The sequence below is a fragment of the Rhynchophorus ferrugineus genome, unplaced genomic scaffold (assembly GCF_030347505.1).
Source record: "Rhynchophorus ferrugineus isolate W39M unplaced genomic scaffold, kcgeb_rfMv2 rfM5, whole genome shotgun sequence".
NCBI lineage: Eukaryota > Metazoa > Arthropoda > Insecta > Coleoptera > Curculionidae > Rhynchophorus > Rhynchophorus ferrugineus.
Window position 1 is genome coordinate 15,925,662 of NW_027472584.1, and position 24,275 is coordinate 15,949,936.

The 24,275-nt window shown below is 31.6% G+C and overlaps 3 protein-coding genes across 12 annotated transcripts in view; 2 read left to right on the plus strand and 1 right to left on the minus strand.

Annotated features, from left to right (window-relative positions):
- Nucleotides 1-179: 179 nt before the first annotated feature.
- Nucleotides 180-3,030, plus strand: PSR (Bifunctional arginine demethylase and lysyl-hydroxylase PSR). Of its 2 annotated transcripts, none has more exons than XM_076405630.1 (7): nucleotides 180-359; nucleotides 458-816; nucleotides 870-1,066; nucleotides 1,119-1,392; nucleotides 1,448-1,568; nucleotides 1,625-1,782; nucleotides 1,836-3,030. In XM_076405630.1, exons 1-7 carry the CDS (start codon nucleotides 290-292, stop codon nucleotides 1,917-1,919), a joined length of 1,263 nt encoding a protein of 420 aa, XP_076261745.1. In that variant the 5' UTR covers nucleotides 180-289; the 3' UTR covers nucleotides 1,920-3,030. The 2 variants fall into 2 exon arrangements, with proteins under 2 accessions (XP_076261745.1, XP_076261746.1); XM_076405631.1 differs by having other exon boundaries at nucleotides 1,841-3,030.
- A 1,835-nt stretch (nucleotides 3,031-4,865) lies between these two features.
- Nucleotides 4,866-9,418, minus strand: ACOX1 (acyl-CoA oxidase 1). The gene is made up of 10 exons (XM_076405610.1): nucleotides 9,068-9,418; nucleotides 8,727-8,886; nucleotides 8,470-8,638; nucleotides 8,288-8,411; nucleotides 7,991-8,235; nucleotides 7,773-7,933; nucleotides 7,535-7,697; nucleotides 7,146-7,480; nucleotides 6,838-7,090; nucleotides 4,866-5,678 (listed from the first exon to the last, which is right to left on the minus strand). The coding sequence occupies exons 1-10, from the start codon at nucleotides 9,198-9,200 to the stop codon at nucleotides 5,418-5,420; spliced, it is 2,004 nt and encodes a 667-aa protein (XP_076261725.1). The 5' UTR covers nucleotides 9,201-9,418; the 3' UTR covers nucleotides 4,866-5,417.
- A 565-nt stretch (nucleotides 9,419-9,983) lies between these two features.
- The window catches only part of LOC143197279 (uncharacterized), a 28,140-nt gene continuing 13,848 nt past the window's right edge, over nucleotides 9,984-24,275 (plus strand). The window contains exons 1-12 of one of the 9 annotated variants that reach the window (XM_076405599.1): nucleotides 9,984-10,266; nucleotides 10,331-10,601; nucleotides 10,919-11,046; nucleotides 11,476-11,571; nucleotides 11,708-11,925; nucleotides 11,978-12,153; nucleotides 12,801-13,345; nucleotides 13,413-13,566; nucleotides 13,616-13,825; nucleotides 19,211-19,342; nucleotides 19,715-19,805; nucleotides 23,881-24,161. In XM_076405599.1, the coding sequence (XP_076261714.1) occupies nucleotides 10,949-11,046; nucleotides 11,476-11,571; nucleotides 11,708-11,925; nucleotides 11,978-12,153; nucleotides 12,801-13,345; nucleotides 13,413-13,566; nucleotides 13,616-13,825; nucleotides 19,211-19,342; nucleotides 19,715-19,805; nucleotides 23,881-24,161 (2,001 nt within the window). In that variant the 5' untranslated portion in view covers nucleotides 9,984-10,266; nucleotides 10,331-10,601; nucleotides 10,919-10,948. Of the gene's footprint in view, nucleotides 10,267-10,330; nucleotides 10,602-10,918; nucleotides 11,047-11,475; nucleotides 11,572-11,707; nucleotides 11,926-11,977; nucleotides 12,172-12,301; nucleotides 12,428-12,800; nucleotides 13,346-13,412; nucleotides 13,567-13,615; nucleotides 13,826-19,210; nucleotides 19,343-19,400; nucleotides 19,672-19,714; nucleotides 19,806-23,880; nucleotides 24,162-24,275 lie in introns of those variants that run through there. The other 8 variants (XM_076405593.1, XM_076405591.1, XM_076405597.1 and 5 more) reach the window with 8 other exon arrangements.

Here is a 24,275-nt window from a genome sequence, read left to right on the forward strand (position 1 = left end):
TTTACATAGACAACTAAAAATTCACGACAAATCTTATTACTTGCAATAATAAATACTTTTTTTAAATATTATTTAATTGTAACTTTTTCTATATTCATTAACACATTTCTTTAAATCTGTAAATTTCCTGATTAATATAGTCGATAAAAAAGCTTTCTGTAATCTTATATTTGTAGATTGGCATATAAAATGTCATCTAATTGGTGAAGTTTCTAGTTTCGTAAAGTTCTGTTAAAGTTTAGATATTTTTTTATTTAGTAAATTTTATTTTTGTTTTTGATTTTAAGTAATGGATAATCTTGAATTTGCCCATAGAGCACGAAAACGAATTAAGGAAGTTAAAAGAAAAGCTAGGCCGGGTACGTATTCGTTCAATTAACCTTAAAAAGACAAGAAACCATCAGCCGTTATTTGTTCTTTATCAATAAATTAACAATTTAAGGAGAGTATGTTTTAGAATTGAATACAAAAAAATCTTGGTACCTCCAAAATTATGCAGAGAACTTCGAGAAATTTAGTGATTTTGAAGATAATTGTGAGAGAATAGAACAATCAAAAGTTTCCCAAAAGGAATTTATATCTAATTATGAATTTCTTTACAAACCAGTTGTGATAACTGGTTGCCAAGTAGGATGGGCTGCCAATCATAAATGGACTTTACAAAAATTAGCCAAAAAATATAGAAACCAAAAATTTAAATGTGGAGAGGACAATGAGGGTTATAGTGTTAAAATGAAAATGAAATATTACATAGAATATATGCTCAGTACTAAGGATGATAGTCCTCTATATATTTTTGATAGCAGTTTCGGTGAGGTAGAATTAGTCATTATAATTACTTCTTCAGAATATTCATAAAATATTTATAGCATCGTCGCAGAAAAAAACTTTTAGAAGACTATGAAGTGCCGTTATATTTTCGAGATGATTTATTTAAATATTCAGGTGAAAGTCGGCGACCACCTTATAGATGGTTTGTAATGGGACCTGCTAGGTCCGGAACTGGAATTCATATTGATCCCCTTGGAACAAGTGCCTGGAATGCCTTAGTTGTAGGCCATAAAAGGTTCATACCATTTATTTCATGATAAAGATGTAGACTAACATTATATTTTAAGGTGGTGTTTATTTCCCACCCATACACCTAAGGAATTGCTTAAAGTAACAGGTAGTTTGGGTGGAAAACAAAGAGATGAAGCAATTACCTGGTTCAGTATTATTTATCCGAGAACAAAAGATCCATCTTGGCCAGAGAACTGTAAGCCTATAGAAATTTTACAAAAACCTGGTGAAACTGTGTTTGTACCAGGCGGTTGGTGGCATGTGGTTTTAAATTTAGATACTACAATTGCAGTCACTCAGAATTTTTGCAGCAGAACTAATTTTCCTGTGGTAATGGTATTGTGATATTTGATAAAACTTTTAATAATAAACGATTCATGTTTAGGTTTGGCACAAAACAGCAAGAGGCAGGCCGAAATTATCAAAAAAATGGTTGAAAGTATTACAAGAGCATGAACCTAATTTAGCTGCTTTAGCTGAGAGAATTCATTTAGAAGAACCATCAGGTAATTTATTCACATAGGTTTAGCAGAAAAACGATATTCAAATAATTATTTTATAGGAGTTGCTTCTGATAGTTCAAGTAATTCAGCTAGCTCTAGTTCAGAATCAGATAGTTCGGATTCAGATGATAAAGATAGCGGTCAAGAATCTCTCTCAGCCAAGAAAAAGAGAAAGAAGTCTGAGATAGAATCTGAGAAAAATAAAAAAAAGAAAACGGTAAATTACGTTCATACAATTTATTTAAGATTCATCATTAATTTTTGTTTTAGAATAGTGATAATCCTGAATGGCAAAATAAAGTAAATCCAAGAACTTCCATATCAGTTGATATATTAACAAGTAGTAACAATTAATTTTTTTACATGAATTGAAATATCCATTTAGTTCAATTACTATTTGTATCCTATGTTGAAGAATGCTCTCAGTTTTTTCAGGTCTATGTAGTAAAAATGCAAAACTATTTTTCCATATAATCTAATATTGAAAGGGACAGGAAAAAAATTGACAGCATGAAATAGTTATTTTTTACTATTATATCTAATAGCTAGTCTTTTCTAACCAAATATGGTGTGAATTATTGATTATATTTCAATTTCTACAATTTGTTCACATTTAGGAGTTTAAGAAAAGTTTTTGTTTTTTTTTTAGAAAGTGTTTGCATAAGCTACATTTTGTAAATAGATTTAGTTCGATCTAGTTTAGTAGTTAATGAAAAGGGGACGTTCTGGTATTTATAAAGCATTTCGAATTAAAAGGTATGTGATCTGTTAATGCAAATGAAAACTAATTGTTAGTTTAATATTTAATTATTTGTTTATTTTCAGATAGAAATATTATTTCTTTTAGGTTGTGTTGCGCTCAATTTTGTACATCAGTTTTAATTGCACCTTGATTTTACTGTATGTATTGTATCAGTATTAGTTTTATTTCAGAATAAATCCAATGACTTAGTGTTCTGTCTAAAATGTGGCTTATGTGACGAAATCGAATAGTATTGATTTTTTATTAAATTTACTTACCTAGCAAATTATTTTTTATTTGTAAAAAAAAAACTTGTGGTATTTCTATTATCATTGCTTAACATACATTTCAATTAAATATGTCAAGCAACAAGTAAATATCACAAGAGTATTTAAACACCAAATATTCTCCAGTAGTTCTGTGATACGGACGTGATACATTTTTCATTATTTCTGTAAAAGCAGTTATCCATCTGTTTTACATTATGAAAAAGTACACCTCTTAGCTACATCTTGTTTCAATTCCACTGCCAACACAGAACAAAAGTGCTTATTTGAAGAAGTATAACAAATCATATGAATATTATTTAGGGAATAGAAATATTGAAACAAATTTTTAAAGCAGAAAAATATTTTGTGATTACAATTAGTACATTTTTCTGTAACTATATTGTTGTGCCTTTTAAAATATGTATCATTTCTGTTAATAAACAATATAAAAATATTCATATATTTTTAATAGCAAAAACAACCATTGCCCAGATTACTTAACTTCCACAATTTGTTTATGATCTTACTATAGGTGACATTAAGAAACAATGGTCCGTTCTTCTATATGGATTAATAACAGTTCGATTACATCATCTAAGTAATTCTAATTTAAATAAATGCTGTATGCCCCACTGTTTAGCAAGGAAACCGTTATACTTTCGTTTACATTTTTATCATCAATTCTAGCGAGTGTGTTGTTTCTCTCAGCCAACACACTGATTTGATGCCAGAAGACTAGAACCTGCCATGGACGAGTTTGTCTTCAAATCAATCACTAAAAGATCCGCCACAACTTTCCTAGCCTCGGATACTGTTAAGCTTATATTTTTCAGATTGCTCTCTGTGAACTTAATCCAAAGATATGGATTTTGATCTGTTTGTAACGTCTTCCATCTCTGGATTTAATTCTCGGCTATGCATTGTTCGTTATATGTGAATCGAATTTGAATACAATCTTAAGCAGCGTATTTGAAACACTCTAAAAATACAAATGTCACACTGAAGCAGTATCAGAGCTATACACAAGCATTACTTAATTATAGTATTTCCCTCCCTCTGTTCACCTAGCCAGAACTTCATGCAACTGAACCAATTTGATTTTAAAAAGTTATGTTAATTCACATCATATTTCTATATCTTCCCATCTACAAAGTATAATACAAAATATGTCACAGAAGATGCAGCCAGTAAAGCGTAATAGCACGATCTGTTATCATATAGTCTAGTGAAAACTTTGAATAGTTGGCTAAAAGCAAAACCTCCAAACAAAATGGCGAAACATAAAAGACAATTATCAATCTCAACAACAGATTTGAAAATACTACTTAAGGAAAAAGATTTCCAAAGGAAAAGGCCTCTCAGACAACAAGTCAAAATAACGAACGAGGCGATCGAACCTCAACTTCTCAAAAACCTACAAAGGTTAAACAAAAACAATGAAAAAAATCCAACATCTGCCCCTGACAAAATGGGAAGTGAAAGTCATTAGATGATTACAATAGAAGGATAAAAAAAAGTATCAACTTCATGTCGGATGGATGCCAGCCGCAGGAAAATAAAACTAAGCATGCAGACTAAGTGACAGCTAGTTTAACTGTAGTCTCAACTAACATTCCAAGCCGAGTGACCGATTTAACCCAGAAGCTCCAAAATGAGAATGCGTTCCGCCAATCGTCGTACAGGACGATACCAAAACCTTGAAAGCAAATAACTTCAATGCCGATTCTACTGCAACTTGGACCGAAAGAGTTGCTTTGTACCTCTCCCACAGCAAATGATTATAACGGTTGTTTAATGTGCGTTTATCACATCTACCTATCAGAAAATCAATTCCACAGGGTCCAAAAAAAACGTTGGAAGATTCCCTGAAGGAGGACTAAACGTATGGCATTCATTTTTCTGTTTCAAAAAACAATACAAAAGTTATTAAAGCACCCACGACAACTAAAATCCATAGAAACTAGTTGAATTATTTTGTCAAATAAAAACTGGCATGATCTTGCTTTAATGTTCAAAACTAAATATAAGTAGTAGAATATTAGTCTTTTTGGAGTGATACTGTTTATAGCACATAGGCATTTCTGGTTAATTTAGTATATTGTTATATTTCTGTTGAATAAAAAATCAAACAAAGGGATTATGTTTCATACACACAATCTTTTAAGGGCATCTATCGGCCTGTTTTATTTTTAAATAACTTTTAAGATCAAGTTTTGTTTTGTACAAAGCTATCGGTCGAATACATACGAACAATAGTTGTATGATTTAATTAGTAAATAAAACAAGTAATTTAGTACCAATATGTAATACAAAAATATGGATGGAATACAAAACATTACAGTAAAACAACAATACTAAATGCTCTATATAACTGTTGCTAAAAATAAAAATACGTTAATAACATATACTCCAGAAATCATATCTTTAAAAATGATTAAAATACCTGCATTATTTGGAGTGATATAAATATAAAGTACAATAAACATTTACAATACAATAACAAAAATATAACATTAACAATAATAATGTTCATCTATTATTTATTAAAAATAAAAATATGTATAAAGTGTAAAAATAATTGTTTTATCACGTATACATGGTCCCCGATATATGTCAAGAGAGATGTGGCTGATATTGGGCATAATATATCAATAGTTAATATATCAGTTTAGGAATAAAGACTAGAATTATTTCGGAAAACAGAGAAACTATTAAAATGTATATTGTCAATGTGTCTAAGGCTATAATAAAATCCAAAAATAACGACAATTACAAATCATGAACAATCACAACTAAAAATGAATTGAAATATCGCTCATATAAGTAAAAAAAAAAAACAATTTACAAATGTGATTTGAGGAATGGCTTTAAATAAGAATTATAAGACTTATTAACTGGGTCGGTGTTAAGAGGGCTCTTTTGTGCGGCTTCATAAAGTCTCTCGTAAACGTTGCCATCGTAAGCTCCTAGGGCCGAGGCCAAAGATGCATCACAAATATCAAAACTGTCTACAATGCTCACTGCATTTGGTCTTATCAAAGCTAGTAATTCCTCCAACCATAACTGTAGCTTTTCGATGGTTTGGGCTGTTGTATCTGTGAACTAATTATTTTAAATTTTAAAATATAGATCAGTTTCAATTAGTACCATGATTTTATATAATCAAACGTAAATGTTATTTTATAAGTGGTAAATAATGGGTATTTTATATAGATATACGTGCTAGGCCAACACAGTATCAAAATCGTTGAATGATTGAGGATCTAAACAATTAGTGTAAATATCCAAATTATAGCATTCATCAAATACCAAAACTAGTTTGTAGAATCATTACGAAATTATCAGGCTGTTTTCTTTTGAATTTATTCCATTCACGGGAACGGGAATGAGAATCACATTTAACTAGTTGAAAAAAAAAACAGAATTAATTGCATCAACAAACGGATCGAAGTTTCCGAAAAGATTAGCCATGGGGGGTAAATATTTGGAAATCAACTATTAGCCTGTGATTATTTAAAGTGACACATTTCTGTTACAAAAATTTTTCTTAGCCTATGTATTTGGGTATAAGGCCACTGATATAGGAAACTATATTAATTCCAATAGAAATAATTCGTTCTAAAAATTGTATTGCAATAACAAAAAGATAAATATCTCTTAAAAGAAATCTGCTTAATACAACGAATCAATATTTGCAATTTATTTAAAGAACTTATGAATGAGATTTGAACCGATTTGTAATTGATAACACCTATTTTTTTATTGGCAATTCAAACGTATTTAGAGAAACTTTGACCTACCCTCTTAAAAATATATTGATATAAAATGTATATCAAAATCCACTTAAATCTCAGATAATCACATTTATTATATACAGAATAGAATTTTATGTAATAAATAGATGTTCCGGTAAGCATATATAATATTATTTGTGTAACAACTTACAAAACAAGATTGAATTTTAATCTCAAGTGTCCTTTACGTCACCGTCACCTTTAATAAAAAAGCCCAAAGTTCACCGCTATAATAGAAATTAGCGACAATAAAAAAAATGTGTAATTAGACAATTTTACAACATTAGGAACAGAATGATTTGATAAAAAAACAAACATGCTCGAAAGCCTATTAAATAGATATTTTCTAAACAATGTAGCATATTTTTAAGTAGTTTATGGCTTGAAATGTTAACAGATAATGTATAATGTTTACTACTCCACAATGTCAATGTCATGTCAGTATTATTATTTAATGAAATACTCACCAATAGAAGATGCCCAGACAGTTTTAATGCCTGAGAAACAGCATACAACTGATCCAGTTGTTTCAAAACTGTTTTTAATGAGTCTGATACGTCCAATTTCTGTACATATTGATGAAAAGTATCCACAATAAAGATTCTTCCATGAATCTCAGCTGCTTCTACTAATTCAATTGAGCTATTGTTCCATGCTTCTTCATAAGATTGTCCACTTTTAATTCTGTCATTTATATGCTTATTGGCTAGTTCAATTTTTCTACAAATTATACAATTACTTGTTGGCTTGTTTAATTAAATTAAATTTTTTATACCTAACAGCAGCTGTTTGTAAAACAGTCAGTATCCAATCAACTGTCTTGGAAAATGGCACCCTATGATTTAGAGCTGTTTCTAAATATTGAAGTGTTCTTAATTTAGAAATATCTTTTTTATTTTGCCATATTTTCACCAAAAATCTAGCGGTTTGTAACAAAAGAACTGTATTTTCACCTTCATAAGTACACATTGCAGTAACTAGACCATAGGTGGCTGGAAGATTAGAGGAAGCCATGTAACCATGACCACCGCAGGCCAATCTACAAGTTTCTATACCCAAAGCTGCATCAGCAGTACTAACAGCTTTCAGCACACATGATGTAGCATGAAGCTAAAAATAAAATCAAATAAATCCCTTATCATACAATTTCAAAAATTATCCTACCTCTGGTAAATTATCTAACTGACCAGTCTCTAATTGAGAATTTACTTCGTTATACACATCCCAAAGCCAATTAGCTGCATACTGAAGAGCAAAACAAGTTGCTATATTGGGAAATAATTTATGCTGTTGCGTAACATAATTTAAGATTTGAGTTTCGGGTTTGCTAAAATCATAAAAATTATATTGAAATAAACTGACATTATTTTAAAATTAAAAAATAAACACAATATGTACTAACTCAGGGTTTATTTGACACTGTCTTCTAACTGCGCTGTATCTAGTAGCAATAGTAACAGCTTTTTTAAGGTAAGTTGATGCATCTTGAACCAAAACCACTCGAACAAAAATCATAGTACCATAAGTCAATTTACTACTTGGGGAACTTTCATATGTACCATCCTATAAAATGAATTAATTAGAAAAGACAATACACAAAGTAATGACAAAGTTCTTTACTGGTAAAACTTTATTGTTCTTCATTAACATGTTTGTTCTTGGGATCCTGACATTTTCAAAGCCAAGATAACCATTATTGGTTGTATTCATACCTAATTTGCAGCCAATTTCACCAATTTTAATACCAGGTAGAGGCATATGTGTTTCTTCATCCCTCAGTTGCACTATAAACGGATGTATACCATGCCATTTACCTTTTGTATACAATTGTGCTACCACAACAGCATAATTTGCAGAGTGACCCACTGAAAACATTTAATAACAATGTTTGGAGTATAAATAAATGTATTTACTTACATCCTCCAGGCCACCATTTATATGAGGTAAGTGTAGGGCTATTTAATACAAATTCTTCTGTCTTAGGATCATAAACTGCAGTTGTTTCTAAACCTCTGATAAATGTGCCATGTCCTAATTCAGTCTAAAATATGAATATAACTGGTTTTCACTATAAATTTTATATAAGGATCATGACATACTTGTGCATATGTTCCAATAATCTTACAATCCCAAGCTTTCTCAATCCACTCAGCCTGTTGTTCAAATGTTCCCTGTCCCATAATTGTGGGTATAAACATAACAAAGTGTAGTGTTAATGGATTTCCATCCCCTAATATTGCAGAGCCTAGTCTGCCACCTAATATCTCTCTATAAAAACAAATAATTAAAGTTAAATTAAATACCAACATCTAATTATAATAATGAAACTGTTCATTTACATTTACAAAGAAATTACCTAAAATTGTCCATACCCCCTTTTCCCTCATTCTGTAATTGTTGTACTTTTTTAAAAACCAAACAAGCTTTTCTTACAGCTTCTTCATATTTTTCTTTATGACTAAGATATTCCATAGGTACCTTGGATTGAAGTTCAGGGTCTTCAAGAAAATATTTTTCTAAAACAAAATTTTATTACTTGCAAAACAACATCTACGTTAAATTATTTTAATTAAGCAATAGCAAAATATCTAAATGATTAGTTATTTCAGCAACATCAAAGAGAAATTTGGTAAACATCATTGCTGAGTATATTTTTAAGCAATCAAAAATATTAATAATTAGCCTATGATTATTTACCTCTGATTTTCCTTTCTTCCGTTTTTAATGCACCTCCATCTAAATGATGAGTTAATTCCAATGTATTGAAGGTACATTTCGTCCGTTCACTTGCTAAATCTGGGTTAACTTTATTTGGGGTATTTAACGACATTATCGGCACCTTAATAGAATGAACTCTGTACTGCGTTCAATTACACTGATACCTTTATTAATGACACTTGTAGAAATAACGTAGAATATCTTATTAAACGCCAAAGACTCATAAACTAGGAATACTACTCAGATATTTACATAGTCAATCCCTACTCTTAAATTTTTCACTGTATCAATGACATTGTAGCAACATTTGGTTCTCTCAGATTATGTATTACTAGTTGCCGGAATATAGAAAAATTTAATATTAATTAAAAATTCAAATATCTTAGGTGAAGAATTGGAGTTACTATTAAATTATTTTAAAATAAATTATAAAGTTATTAGTTAATATTAATGATCATAAATTAAGCTTGAAAACATTAAATATAAAAACTTATTAGCTGATTATAATTCTCTTTTTTTCAAATAAATATTTTTTTTAATATAAATAGTTTTTTGTTCTATGGAGACTTAAAATAATTTGGTTGAATAATTAAAATAATGTACATATATAGAATATTTATTTTCTCAGCCAATTAAATAAAATTGGTGGTTGATTTCTAAAATAACAAAATATTAATATAAATATTTGTATAGCTTTGTTAAATGTTTTACTATATCAAGAAGGACTAATTAATATTTAAAATATTAGTAATAATGCTATATTGATGTTGAAAAAAATAGTTCCAATTACAATCAAGCTATGGTAATTTTAAAAATACAAGTTTATTTCTATTAGGAAGCAGAAAATAATGTGCGTTGCTTTTAAAGTACTGAATAATTTTTGGCAATGGTCCCTATTTTTAGGTAAGCCACAGAACTTGGTACACAGGCTACTGTTCAATCTGACTTAACATAAAAATTGACGTCCCAAAGTTGCTTACTTTATTTTTGACTTTCCATAACTTCGTTTTTCGCTTCAAGTGTGTGTACATGTTTATAATACCGACTTTCAAATATTAGCATGATATTTACTGAGAGTTACCAGTGTTATGCAATTTTGACTATGTGAATAATAGAGATTCCAAAAAATTAGTGCTCGTTTAATATATTATCACTGTTTTATCATTGACAATTACAAAGTAAGTTAGTATTATTTGTAACGCAATACCGTTTGTATAAATAATTGTTTTTGACTGCATGCAGAAATCCCGAAAATTGAGTCGAACAACCCAAGCTGGCGCTATATATAGATATGTAGTTATCCCAACAACTAAAGCATTCTACACATTTCCCAGTCAGTGAATTAAAAAAAAAACGAGAAAAAATCCAACAGTTATTTTGTATTGGTATTTCAGATTTTTATTTTAAATTTTACTATCGTAATCATTATTGTTTAAAATAGTTTAAAGACAGGGCTGTACGATTTAACTGTTTATTTAATAAAAAAGGCATTTTGCTCTTACGCTTCTATGACGTAAGTATATTGAGGACATATATTTTTTATGCTTATTTTTGAGTGTGCATTTATTCCATATTGGATATTATATACCACTTTTTGTGCAAATAAAACCTTATATATTGTTTGTATATTAAGTATATAAAATTTAAATTGCTAATCCTAATTAAAATTAAACCCGAAAAACAGTATTAACTATTAAATGTAAATCATAACATTTCTATTAATATTTTATGATTTGATAAAATGTTCTGCTATAAAATTTACTTAAATATTTACATGGATTGTGTGTTTTCTGGGGAAAATAAGTATTATATCTGTATGCTTTTTTGCAGCTTTAAAATTAAAACGTTAAAGAAACAATCATGCAACATATGTATCCCTTAGCTAGAGGCGATCCTCTATGCCCTTTAGGTTTTCATCCACAAGTTAGATGGCCCACCAGATGTAAAAGATGTTTTAGGTATGTCTAAAAATAAATGTCATCCACCTGTTATTATCTGGTCTACATATTAATTATTTAGGTTTATTGATATAATACATACTGTACTATTATGATTTTAATTATTATAAGGATATTTTTGTTCCAATTGTCGCTGATAAGATTAGTTAATGAAAAACTGTTTTTTATATTTACAAAATTTGTTTATAATAGTAAATCATTTTAAGTATTTATAACGATATTTTTGTTCCAATTGTCGTTGATAAGATTAGTTAATGAAAAAAATGTTTTTTATATTTACAAAATTTATTTATAATAGTAAATAATTTTTAGTATTTATAACGATATTTTTGTTCCAATTGTCGTTGATAAGATTAGTTAATGAAAAAATGTTTTTTATATTTACAAAATTTGGTTATAATAGTAAATAAAGTTTTTTTTATATAACAGAGACTATAAAGAACACGGTGGTAAAAAACGCGAAGAACCAAATTTAAGGAAAGATAATTCAACAGCGTCCACACCTAGTTTATCCATAAATTTAAGGTAGGTTTAATTTCATTTAGTTTATTGTTGTAATGTTATGATAATAATTGATGATAAGAAAATTCTTGGTTGACGCTTGGCGTTATCGGTTATTACAATTACTTTTGCTGAATTAGCATTATATGTTGGATTTTAGCGATGGTAGCCCGAAACGAAGCTGGTTGTCTAGTACAAATTTAGCTAGCGAAAATGACAAATCCAGTAGTAGTAGCGAAAACGATTTTTCGAGCACATCTTCTTGGATATCCACTCCAGATCTTGCCAATCTGCAAGATGATACTCAGGCGGTTACCACAGTCAGTATTAAATTACCCAAAAGAAAACAGAAGCCTATTGATACTGGACAACGGACAGGTTTTTATTTAATTCCATCGAATGTAAATATGAAATTAATGTTGTTAAACAGTTTCAGATAGTTTCTCAATACTCAAAGATCGTAAAACGAATTTGTATGATAAGAACGATAGTTTGGCCGCAAGAGCGAAAAAGTTTCAAGCGATCAAAGAAGGTACGGAACCTGTATCGCGTCGTATACAAGTCAAAGAGGTGAAGACGGTATCAGAGGAGCCCAATAATCATGATGTACAATTTCTTATACAAGTAATTTAATGTGTTTGGTTTGTTTTAACCCCTGATGTTACTTTCAATAATGCAAGACATCACAAAATAATTTACTTACGTTTCCATTAAATTTGACTTTGTTAATATTGTGTATGCTGTTGTGGTGTCTTGCAGTCTGATGCTGTAGTGCTTTATTGTAGTTATATCCAAAACGAAAATTAATGTTCGGTAATGCTAATAATATTGTAGAAACTACCTGATACCACTAGCTTTGATGGCGCCAAGCAACACCATGGTAAGGACTGAAAAGAAGATAACAATAAATAGGCAGAATTATTTATACATTTTATTGGCTATAAAGCTTTTTGCATTCGAATTTGAAATTGATCGGTGTTGATTATTTTTTTATATATATTGGTAATCAATGGTATTAACCGTTATTTTATTGAGGTTTACTTGATCTTGACTTTCTTCAGAACAATTAATAAATTAAATTTCACCACTTTTTATTGTTATAAAGTCAATGCTAATATTGCATTATCTATTTAAAATTAATATGGATGCTAATAAGCTGACAATCAAAACTTATTGCATGAACTAATCAAATAAAACATTTCCACCGATTAGAAAGAAATTAAATAACCTTAATAATCATATCTCTCATTAAGGTAAAAAGAAACGTTCGGCCACAAGAATCCCTGGATGAGAGTGGATCAGGATCAGAAAACGAAGACACAATCAGTAATGCAGGAACGGAAACAACGGACACTACATTGATAGGACCCGATAACGAACTCAGGGAACAATTAGATGCTGTTAAGAAGGAATTAGAAGCGACCAAATTTAAATGCGATAGATTGGAAAGGGAGAAAAGTGACATTCTGTTAAGAAGGTTAGCTGCAATGGAAACCACTACCAGCAAGACGACGGCCACCGAGGTATTAAAGCTCCAACAGAAATGCAATGAACTCCAACAACAACTGGAAGATTACAAAGATGATAAAAGAAGTCTATCATTGAAAGTAAAAGAACTGGAAGCGGATCTGGACCTTCGACCGACAGTCCATGAAACCCAAAAAATTTCCGAGGAATTAAAATCGAAATTATTAGCAGCTGAAACATTATGTGAAGAACTGATGGATGAAAATGAAGATATGAAGAAGGAAATTCGAGATATGGAGGAACAAATTGATGAAATGCAAGACAATTTCAGGTAGTGTAACAATTCAATTAAACCAAGTGGTGAAAATGTAATAAATATTTCTTTTTAAAATTGTTAGAGAAGACCAAGCGGTAGAGTACACGTCGATGAAGAAGGAATTAGATGTAACTACGAAAAATTGTCGAATATTATCGTTTAAATTACGTAAAGCGGAGAAAAAAGCTGAACAGTTAGAATATGAGAAAGTGGAGTTGGAGAAGAAAATGAATGAGGTAAAAAAGATTTCTTGTATGAATGATATTTTAATTAAGAACGTTCCAGGTGTCAGGTGGGGGAAATGCGTTATCGTCACTGGAAAGAATAAGACAATTGGAACAAGAACTGAAAGTTTCCAACGAGGTTTCCTTGCGATTACAACGCGAACTCGAAGATTCTAATAAAAAACTAGAAGACGTCACCAAGATACCTGCCCCAGCCAAAAAAAAAGCATTACTCTTAGGTTCTATAGGAAAAACGGTTTCTCACGATGGCGTAAGTACGAGGGATATATGATAAGTACCTGACCTTGACAAGAAGAATACTTCTAGATGTTAAACATATTTTATACGACGTGTGAATTATTCTGAGGTTTATCTCAATTCTATTGCCTACGATATTAATTTTCAAAATATTATCCATTGCTAGTCATTAATTACTCTTGTTTTTCTGATACAATTAGATACAAGAATTGCAAGGAACATGCGACATTGATCGAAATATATAATAATCGGAAGGATGAAGCATTTAGAATCCCGTAGATTTACAGGATGTTTCAAATTTACCGCAATTTGTTTATTCAAAGAAAATTCAATTGCAATGAATAGCTATCTCTCATGATGGTTGCGTTTAATCAAACTTCAAATTATTTATTAATAACGCACTGGATGATTTTTTAAATAATTTCCTTCAAATATCAAGAAAAGCAACTTTCCAAAATTGATATTTTGTTGGCTGATAATTTGATATTGCTTTGGAAAATACGATTGCCCGTACCTTTCAATAAAAATGATTAAAACTAGTCCACGAAATCATAGCAAGACACAATCGCTAAGTACTAAATCTGACGAATTTTATGGACTGCTCTGTATTCAATGTATTCGCTATAAAACTACAAAAAAAAACACAAAATTTATACTATTCGTGAACTAAACCATCTGATGACTCGATAGGTTGACTGCAATATTATGAAACGTATATTAGGTGCTTGTATGTGTATGTTTTGATCATTGCTGAAAATGCGAAGTATTAATGTAAATAGTATTATAAAATTCGATGGTTTTGATATAACTCTACATAAAATTGAATGAAACTGTTTTCCATTTACTGTTATTGAGTTATTCAGTGGATACAGATGATAACATGGAGCGTTCACAATGCGTCATTAATTACTTTTGTGCATTTTCATCATTCATTATTGTTGTTTGTTTATTTGAAGTCCATTAAACACTTTTACACTTTTAAACACTTATAGAGTCATTTTTGTCCATTATATCCAAATTGTCGGTTTTAGTTTTACCGGTTTAAAAATGGCGATTGATGTCAATGGTAAAGAAGGATTAAAAAAGTTGGAAAACAGTGAATTTCAAGACTTATTGCACGAAAACCTAGTTCAAACTCTGAAAGAACTTTCAGATACCTGAGCAGTAGATACATTAACTGTTTAAAGACGTTAGATGAGAAAAATTCAAAAGGAGTAAAATGGCTACTCTACGAATTTACTGAAAATGCCATTTTAAACCATTTGTGATGAAAAGTGAATCTACTATTACAACACCAAGCTCAAAAGTCATGAGTTTTGCGGAATATTCATAACTATAAAATATTGCTGTGCAAATGATGGATTAATACAGTATGGCGCATTACGAGCTATTAAAACCGAATAAAGCTGTTACTGCAGTATCAACATAAATTGAACAAAATGAACAAAATATTTTTACAAAAAAAACAGCAACAACGAATAACAGACAGTTGTATTAGTATTGAATGTATACTAATGCAGCTCGAATAGGAAATTATGTCGCACCCAGCGTACTGACCAGAAAAGCGTCTTCTGATTACCACTTATTTTGAAATGCTGAAGAAGTGCAGAAATTGATTCATGCAGTTTTTTCGATAATTGGTTTTTACAGTGAAAACATGATCAGAATATATTCAAGTACTTAATATCTACGAAAAATGTCAGTTTTTAAGAACTAGTATTTGCATCTTCATTATAGGTCAGGTACTTATAATACTATTTTTGTAATTTAACATTTGGTGTATGACTTTTTACAGATTCTTCAGCTAATTAATTTAATTTCTACAAATGCCAACTATAGACTTAATCTGGGAAATATTGCCCATTACATTATATGATCATGCGCATCTCTCAGATATATATGAATCATGTCTTCCGAAAACAAACTTTCAAGCTTTAAGCGATCGACGAACTTACGCACATGCAATATGTCCTTCTAGTTAATTCTAGAGGGTCTCTTGAATTTCCCGAGCATTGTCATGGTTCCTTCCCCAGTAGATTACCTTTTCTGATAAAATTTTTGTTCAGCTTCCTTACCTATTGCTAACTGTAGCGTTCCATCGCCATAAACTGGCAAATTTACAGAACTTTATATCTCACCGGATATCTGGTTCTGCTCCTTGAAGTGGAAACCCTGAAAACAGGACATCAATATTCTGAATTATGCGAGGATTTTTTGTTTCTGGATAATCAGTAAAAGCATGTATACGAGTAATGAAATATGAAGGATTTAAAATAACAAAAACTTCTGTGTTACTTTAAAAACTGTTTTATTTTACGGAAAGAAGTGACGACTGTTGATCGACGAACACAAAACGATATTGAGGGTTTAAATATATTGTAATATAAACCAAACCCCTGTACCTAGACGTCTCGCTCATCACACCGTTTAGTCTTAGCACAAATACACTGCCTCGTTTCTTCGAATACACAGTCAGCTGTTAAGGAAGAAAAATATATTAAGAAACGATCAAAGGGATGTAGGTGATTGCTGTCTAAACTAGACAATTCATAATTCCATTCAAATTGTTTGTGTGTATCGCCCGTACCTTCGCCCGCCAGTTTGCCTTTAATGGTCTACTGAATATCATTATTTTTATCGAAATTTCCATGATTTATCCTTATGGGATGGTTTCCCAAGTTTTGGTGACTCCAAATTTCAATCTCTTAAAGTCTACGACTGAGAAACTGAGCTTCTGCAATCCGCCTTTGGTAGTTGTACACCCATAACTGCAAACTTCTGTCCAAATCCCAGTAAACTATGTTAGTTCATAAAAACTTCAGTCCGCCTTTGGTGGTGGCCTTACACCCTGAACTGTGATAATTGGGCCGGGAATCCAAGGACTAAAGGTGTTTTTTAAAACTGTTTCTTCCTTTCCGCTTTTTGTAACACAGCTTCAGTTGTAATAATTTTGTCCGAACTCCACGTAACTACGCCAAGAAGTGCTTCGAATAACTGTTGGTAACTAATTTTATTCTGGTTAATTAAATAAATTCAAAAGAGAACATCCTTATGATATCGCCAGAGTTCTACTGACTGCACCAGTTTTGAAATGTGAAGCGTTGAAAACAAGAAAAATATTTCTTTTCCTTTGAAAGCTAGAAAAGAGGTTAAGCGATTGTTGAGCGGCAAGCACAAAACGATACTGAGTGTTTAAATCTATTCTAAGATAAACCAAAGCCCTATATCGTCTCACTCATCAGTCTTAACATGAACACACCGCCTTGTTCCTTAGAATACATGGTCTTCGTAGTCAGAGCCGTATCAGAACTCCGTCCCCCATGGTTGATCTCTGACCCCAAATCGTCTTACATAATAAATGAATGATCTCTAGATTGTGTTCGATCAACACATCTAAGATCCACCTTTCAACTTTCCGAATATTTTTCATATCATGCAAAACTTTAGATTCAAAGATTGAAGTCACCACTTCCACAAGGTTTATACCAATTGTTAGGCGTTTCATAAAACACAGAGCCGCCATTAAGAAAACTGGGAGTGGATTTCGGTGTTTTAAAGTCATTTGTATAAAATGAGTATTTTGAATATTTTATTTTTCAGTTACCATCGTAAACTCTGCTATTATTTCTAGAGAGGTTATGTAACTCGCATCGTCGCTTATCATTCGATGTTGCAAACTTTGCGTTAGATCCTTTCAAAATAACAAAGCACCGTGTAAATTCATATTTATGTATAAATTTAAATTGTGTATCATTCTATTGAGTTGTTAAGGAGAGAAAACAATGTTGTAAATGAAATACAATTAATTTTTTTACTGATTCCTTCATCGGACCCAACTGATTATTATACACACGACATAAGAATTCTACTGTTCTTGATTCTTGACTTCAATTCCTAATACCTTATCTGACTTGATACCTGACTGTTTCTTAATTCGTGTTCTTTGACTAATTCTCAGATCTGTTATTTTGTTGACTCTCGCTAATTCTCTAATTCTTTAATTCTAATTCTGTTGCCACACATGTAAGATCCACCTTTCAAGTTTTTAAATATTTTTCATATCGTGCAAAACTTAAGATTGATTTCAAAATTCAAAGATTGAGTCACCACTAGCACAAGGTTTATGCCAATTGTTAAGCGTTATTCTGTGGAGTTCTTAAGGAGATAAAACAATGTTGTAAATGAAATACAATTTATTTTCTCTCTTCTTTGCGTAAATTAATGCACAAAGACGAGTTTATTTATTTAAATGGATAATATTAAAATATATACAATTAAAGATGTTATATTGATACGTAATGGTGAAAGAATTATGAATTGGATGGAAATGACTTATTAAATCGTCTGTCTGGTTTTGGATAATACTCATTCCTTCATCGGACTTGATTCGTTCTTGATTCTTGACTTCCATTCTTGATACCTTGTCTGACTTAGTACCTGACTGTTTCTTAATTCGTGTTCTTTGGCTATTTCTCAGATCTGTTATCCTGTTGATTCTCGCTAATTCTGGCTAATTCTCGACTCTTAACATTTTACTGTTTCTTTGTTACTGTTGTTTTGGTTCTGCAACTCTTCTAATTTTTGTTATTTTTTTTAATTCGAATTTTGTTGCAAATTCTGTTGCAACACATGTAAGATTCACCTTTCAAGTTTCTGAATATTTTTCATATCGTGCAAAACTTTAGATTCAAAGATTGAAGTCACCACTTCCACAAGGTTTATACCAATTGTTAGGCGTTTCATAAAACATAAAACCGCCATTAAGCAAAATGTGAGTGGATTTCGGTGTTTTAGAGGCATTTGTAACTCTAATTTATTCTTTCTAGAGAGGTTATGTAACTCATATCGTCGCTTATCATTCGATGTTGCAAACCTTGCGGTAGATTCTTTCAAAATAACAAAGCACCATGTAAATTCATATTTATGGTCATTCATTCATTATTGGTCAACTGATTATTATACACACGACATAAGAATTCTACTGTTGATTCTTAACTTCCATTTTTAATACCTTAACGGATTTGATACCTGACTATTTCTTAATTCGTGTTGTTTGACTAATTCTCAGATCTGTTATTCTCGACTCTTAACATTTTACTGTTTCTTTGTTACTGTTTTCTTGGTTCTGCAAGTCTTTAATTCAAGTAGTAACCCTTCTCCTGTGTCACAAATATTACAAAAACAGTTAAATGATCTAATAAATTAGACCTCTAACCCATATAAAAGAAAAAACATTATAATTTTCGTAAACTTAAAATTAAACAATTTTCTTAAATAAAAGTAAATGTAATTATTCGCAACAATTCATATTTAACAAAATCTCTAAAAATAAAGTCATACGCCTAATAAAAAAAATAATTTGGACGAGTACGGCAATAATTAAAATTAATTATTTCAGAAAAAAGTGTCCAGGGAATCATTAACGAGAGGTGGTTCCCAGGATGATCCAGCTCAACTTCTGCGGGATCTTCAAGACTCACTGGAGAGAGAGGCTGACCTACGAGAACAATTAAAGTTCGCCGAAGAAGAGGTACTAACAGGCATTATTCTCGACAGTTTTAGGCTAACGTTAAGGAATTTTACTCTAGAGTAATCGAGTTTTTCGTCGAAAATTCTCAACCGTACGAAAACCCATTCGTGTGGAAAATAAATATACTCAAAGTCTTGTTCAATGCGTCGAGCTGAAAATTAAATCCACTCAAACTGAAGACGTTCATCGAGTATCTTCTGAAGATCATAGATTCATGTCATGTAAAAATTTGATCGCGTCATTGCATTTACGTGATATGCCAATGACAAAAATCTATCAATCGTCATTCCGATTATTTTCGCCAATGGATACATTGGCGGCCATGTTGGGTAATGAAGATGTTTGATTGTTTTCCTTTTTTTCTGGTTTTAGGGTGAAAATTTACGCAAGAAGGTCTCACGGATTGAGGACGATAACGAATCATTGGTTTTGCAGCTGAAAAAAATGGCCACAAGAGCACGAAGTATGTTGTAACCGAGAGATGACAAACCAAACTAACTCACGCATCATACACGCATGTTGCTAAATTTATCGTTTTCGTTTTTAACCCGCTGACGGCTAGCTTTATGTTAAAATGCCATTTTCTACAGTTGCAGTCGCAATGATTTTTCCCCTAACGGTCTTGCTTAAATTTTCCTTTTTGTTCTTCTGTAACTACTACTCTAACGTGTTCAATGAAGAGAGTCATTCATTTTTATTTTATTAAACTAATCAATTACATAACATAAAAACAATGTTGTTAAAAGAAAACAGTTTTTACTTGACACTACATATGCTGGATAAAATTATAAGGTTTTTTTTAAATTTATTCGTAATTTATATTACTAAATATATTATTATGAAGTGTTCTATATGGGATGATTGAACGAAATATAATGTATTATCTGTTACAATATTTAATTGAAAAAGCTGCAAAAGTGGAAACTTAGCATTATTTTTAACTAACATAGTATGTATAACTATTATTTGTTTTTCCTTCTAACACTAATTATAGTTAGAATCCTTCTGGGCACATTTCGGATCTTCTCGTGGAGAATTTGACTTCAATGACTTCAATTTATAATACTGTAATTGAATGAAAAGATGCATCTTAAACTATAGTCTATCCAAAGTGGCCGTGAACCCACGTCATCTAAATTTATGGCGTCAAAACGTCGCGATATTGCCGAATGAATTATAGAAAGTAATCAGGATATGATTAATATATATTGTACCAATTTTTTATATAAATGCCTTTTTAAACTGACAAAATTATCAGAATACATGCAAATACCTAATTTATCATATAAATGATCGATATTCGCTAAATTTAAATATATTAGGAGTATGACATATTTTTTACCGATATTTTTAGGCTTAAAATGATATTTGTCCACTCATCTAAGTTTTTTCATTATTCAGTAATTGATAGCAAATGACCATGGTAAATTAAACGATCTTTTTTTTTCTTTTTTTTTTGTTCTGGCCTAAAACCAGGCGGTGGAATGCACGACGCATACCTGTTCGCGGAAACTTGCCCGGGAGTGACAAGTTGGACCGGTTGATGTGGAATTGCCTCTGGGCTTACCAATACACTAAACCGAAACCGCCTCACAGGTGACCCCTGTGGTTCGCTACTGCTACCGCATTAAATTTGGGGATATGACACCCCCTGATCGGGCAGACGTTATTGGGCACGAGGGCCCGGCGATTCTATTGATTCGCGAACCTGAGTTAACACACAACTGGATACTATCGTATGGGGGCAAAAGTTATGACTGTAGCGACGGATGAGATCGTTTCAGCCGCTTAGCGAAGACGCGTGCTAAGCTCCCAGCATGTCGACCAGCTCGCGAACAAGCGCGTTTTCAGAAGAACTGGAGCTGAGTTGTTGTTTGTGGAATGATGTGCTTGATTTCTGGAGTGTCAGTTTCCCTATGAATTTGATTATTTCTGACAAACCATGGAGCGTTTAATATTTTCCTGGTTGGGTGTAACAAACTTGAGGTAGACATTAGATCCGTAGAGGAGTACGGACCGAATTAACATCTTGTAAAATAAGCATTTGATGGAAGTCTGCTAGAAGAGCAGATCAGAGAATATAGCAGGTTTGCTATTCCCGAACCTTTCTGGATTTGGGAATGCCAACCGAACCGCCGGTCGAAGTGGAGACGTGACGTTATCCAGCCATGAAATTATTGCCGTGTCGATCTTAAGTTGCCGTAATGCTTCTTATGGAAAATGATGACCTGGATTTTTAGGGAGTTGATTTGCAACTTCCAGAATTTGAACCACTTGACCGCATGATCGAGCTGCTTCTGTAAACGTTCATGAATTGTAACTTGGAACCTGGCGGCCATGCAGAAAGCAGTGTCGTCAGCCTAAAACGCGACGTCAATGTGCTCTTTTCTCGGCTGATCTGAAATAAAGAGGTTATCTATAAAGAGCATCGATTTGTTTTCCACTGTAAAGTGTTTTCCTGATATTGACCTGGAAAGATCTGTCCGAGAGATAGGACTTGATAATTACACGATCGAACAGCAGATCTAAATAATAAAACTCTTCATAAAACTCTTCAATAAAACCGATCATATCTATATTCCATATATAATAATGCCATACACGGACTTCAAGTTAAATAAAAATTTAATTAATTCCTCGAACACGCTTGTTCCAACTTATTTTTACATCGACCTGTGCTTATTGAAAACCCATTTAGAAATAATTTTGATATTCTATGGCTTTGCAAGAATCAAACGCAAGAGTTCAAAAAATCGACATATTTTACGATAGCTCCGAGAAAGAAAAGATGCTTCAAAAAGCACTTCAGAATCAATTTATAGTGTTTTCAACGTTACATCCTACGAATGACTGTGAATGTATTTACAACAAGATACGGATCACCTAAGAGACTAAGAGACCAAATAGAATATTTAAAAAAATAGATGTATTGACCGAGCATATCCTGAATCAACAGATGATCATGTGTGTTTAACTTATTATCCATTAACAAAAAGGGGCATCAGTTAATTATTAGGATCAATCAACAACTTCAACGAGGAAAAACGATTTACTAGACCAGGAAGCAAAAAATTAAGATCATCTTTAATTTATGATTGAGTTGTTCATTTATTTAGGTGTATCATATCTTAGTGCTAGAGCTAGTGAAAAACAATGAATAATATTTACCAATATATAGTCCGTTGTTATCTATTTTTATTTATAATATAATAATTCCTGAAATATTTATGAATTATTGAGTCATACACCTAATATTAAAGCTGTATAAGCTCAATTCCTCTAAACAGTATATCGTTTCAATATATGAAAGAATAAATGGTATTATATAGTCGTGTACTAGTACAAATCCCTTACACCAATAGATCCATGTTTTTATGTTATATTGTTGATTTATTAGCTAGCATTCATTCTTAAATTCACTTCAAGAAGCCCCGAAAGATAACAACTGATACTATCTTACGGCATTTAGCACGGTTTTCTATACACTCTATCAGATATAATAAAAAGAAACAAAAGAATAGTTCTATGAATCACCAAAATATTTTAGTTCGATATCCAGACATATATTATTTAAAATATATAAACTGAGGAGACTTTAGAATAACAGACTTAGTATTCAGAAATGTACAAATATTTTGGCAATGGGAACAGCCTTTATAATAATTATCCATCCATACTCCTCTTCAGAGCAATCTGAATCAATATTACCTAATCACCAAACAGCAGGTTACGCTACTTTTGTCAACGGGATCAAATCTAACTCAAACGTCGGGACTACTATTTACCATCAAATTACCGCAAATCTGTCATCTTCATCTTCTCCATCCCTTTTCCCTACACGCTACATACCATTGCATATGTTTTATTGGCCGCTACTACATTCAAGGAAATATCTCCCCACTCATTCCCGCCAATAAGCAAGCTGACCAAACTTACTTAACACCTGTTTTTAAACTCTAAAATGAACAGGTAAGTTCAACTTGATTGAGACATACTTGAGGAAGGCACTGGCCACTCAGACCAGATTATTTTATTCCATAATACTCCAAAGTAACTGCCACGCGTAAATCAATCCCTGTTCCAAAATCAATCAATCCTCAAAACTGTTCACTACCGATTTACAGATTCTCTCGCCTGCCGCTATTATGAGCACCCATGAATTGTCATTCACATCATATGCAACCTAACCTACCTGACCTTTCTTCTGCTGTAATCTCTCGAACAAAGTGACACATAACTTCAAAACCTTACCATGTTAAGTTGACTACTGCAAAACCGCCCTCAATCTCAGTTCTACTGCCCCCATTTCCCAATTCACCATGTAGTACACAATAATCATCATGAAAAACAATGTATGTAAAAATCAGTCACTATTAACGCTAATGCGTTGAAATGACACTAATTAAAACAAAAAAAAATGTACATCTAATGTTTTTTGTCGAGCTGTGTATATGATAAACTGATTTTTTGTTCATACTAATCGAATAACTAATAATCGCTCTTCAATTAATTTCGAAAACACATTTATTTTCATTTAGGTCGCAAATTGAGTCCCACTAATCAAAGACTGACACCTGAACCACCAGAAAACAAAGACAACAACGACGATGAAGATCCAGCCGAACTGAAACTACAATTGGAACTTAGTGAGCAAGAAGCTTCAGTTCTTCGGAGGAAAGTTGAAGAACTGGAAGCTGACAATAGAACGTTAAAAAGCAAAAATAAAGACCTGCAGGATAAAGTGAACAGTAAAGGTTCTGCTAGAAAAACCCTGGTGAGCAGTGAGAGGACGAACTCAATTGATAATCAAAAAATTAAGGTAATATTTCTAAAAGTTTTATTTATTAGGACTCTTAAATTAATTTTAAATTTTTACATATGAGATGTAAACATATTTTCTCATCATCTACGATGTCGAATTAGGAGGCTATAA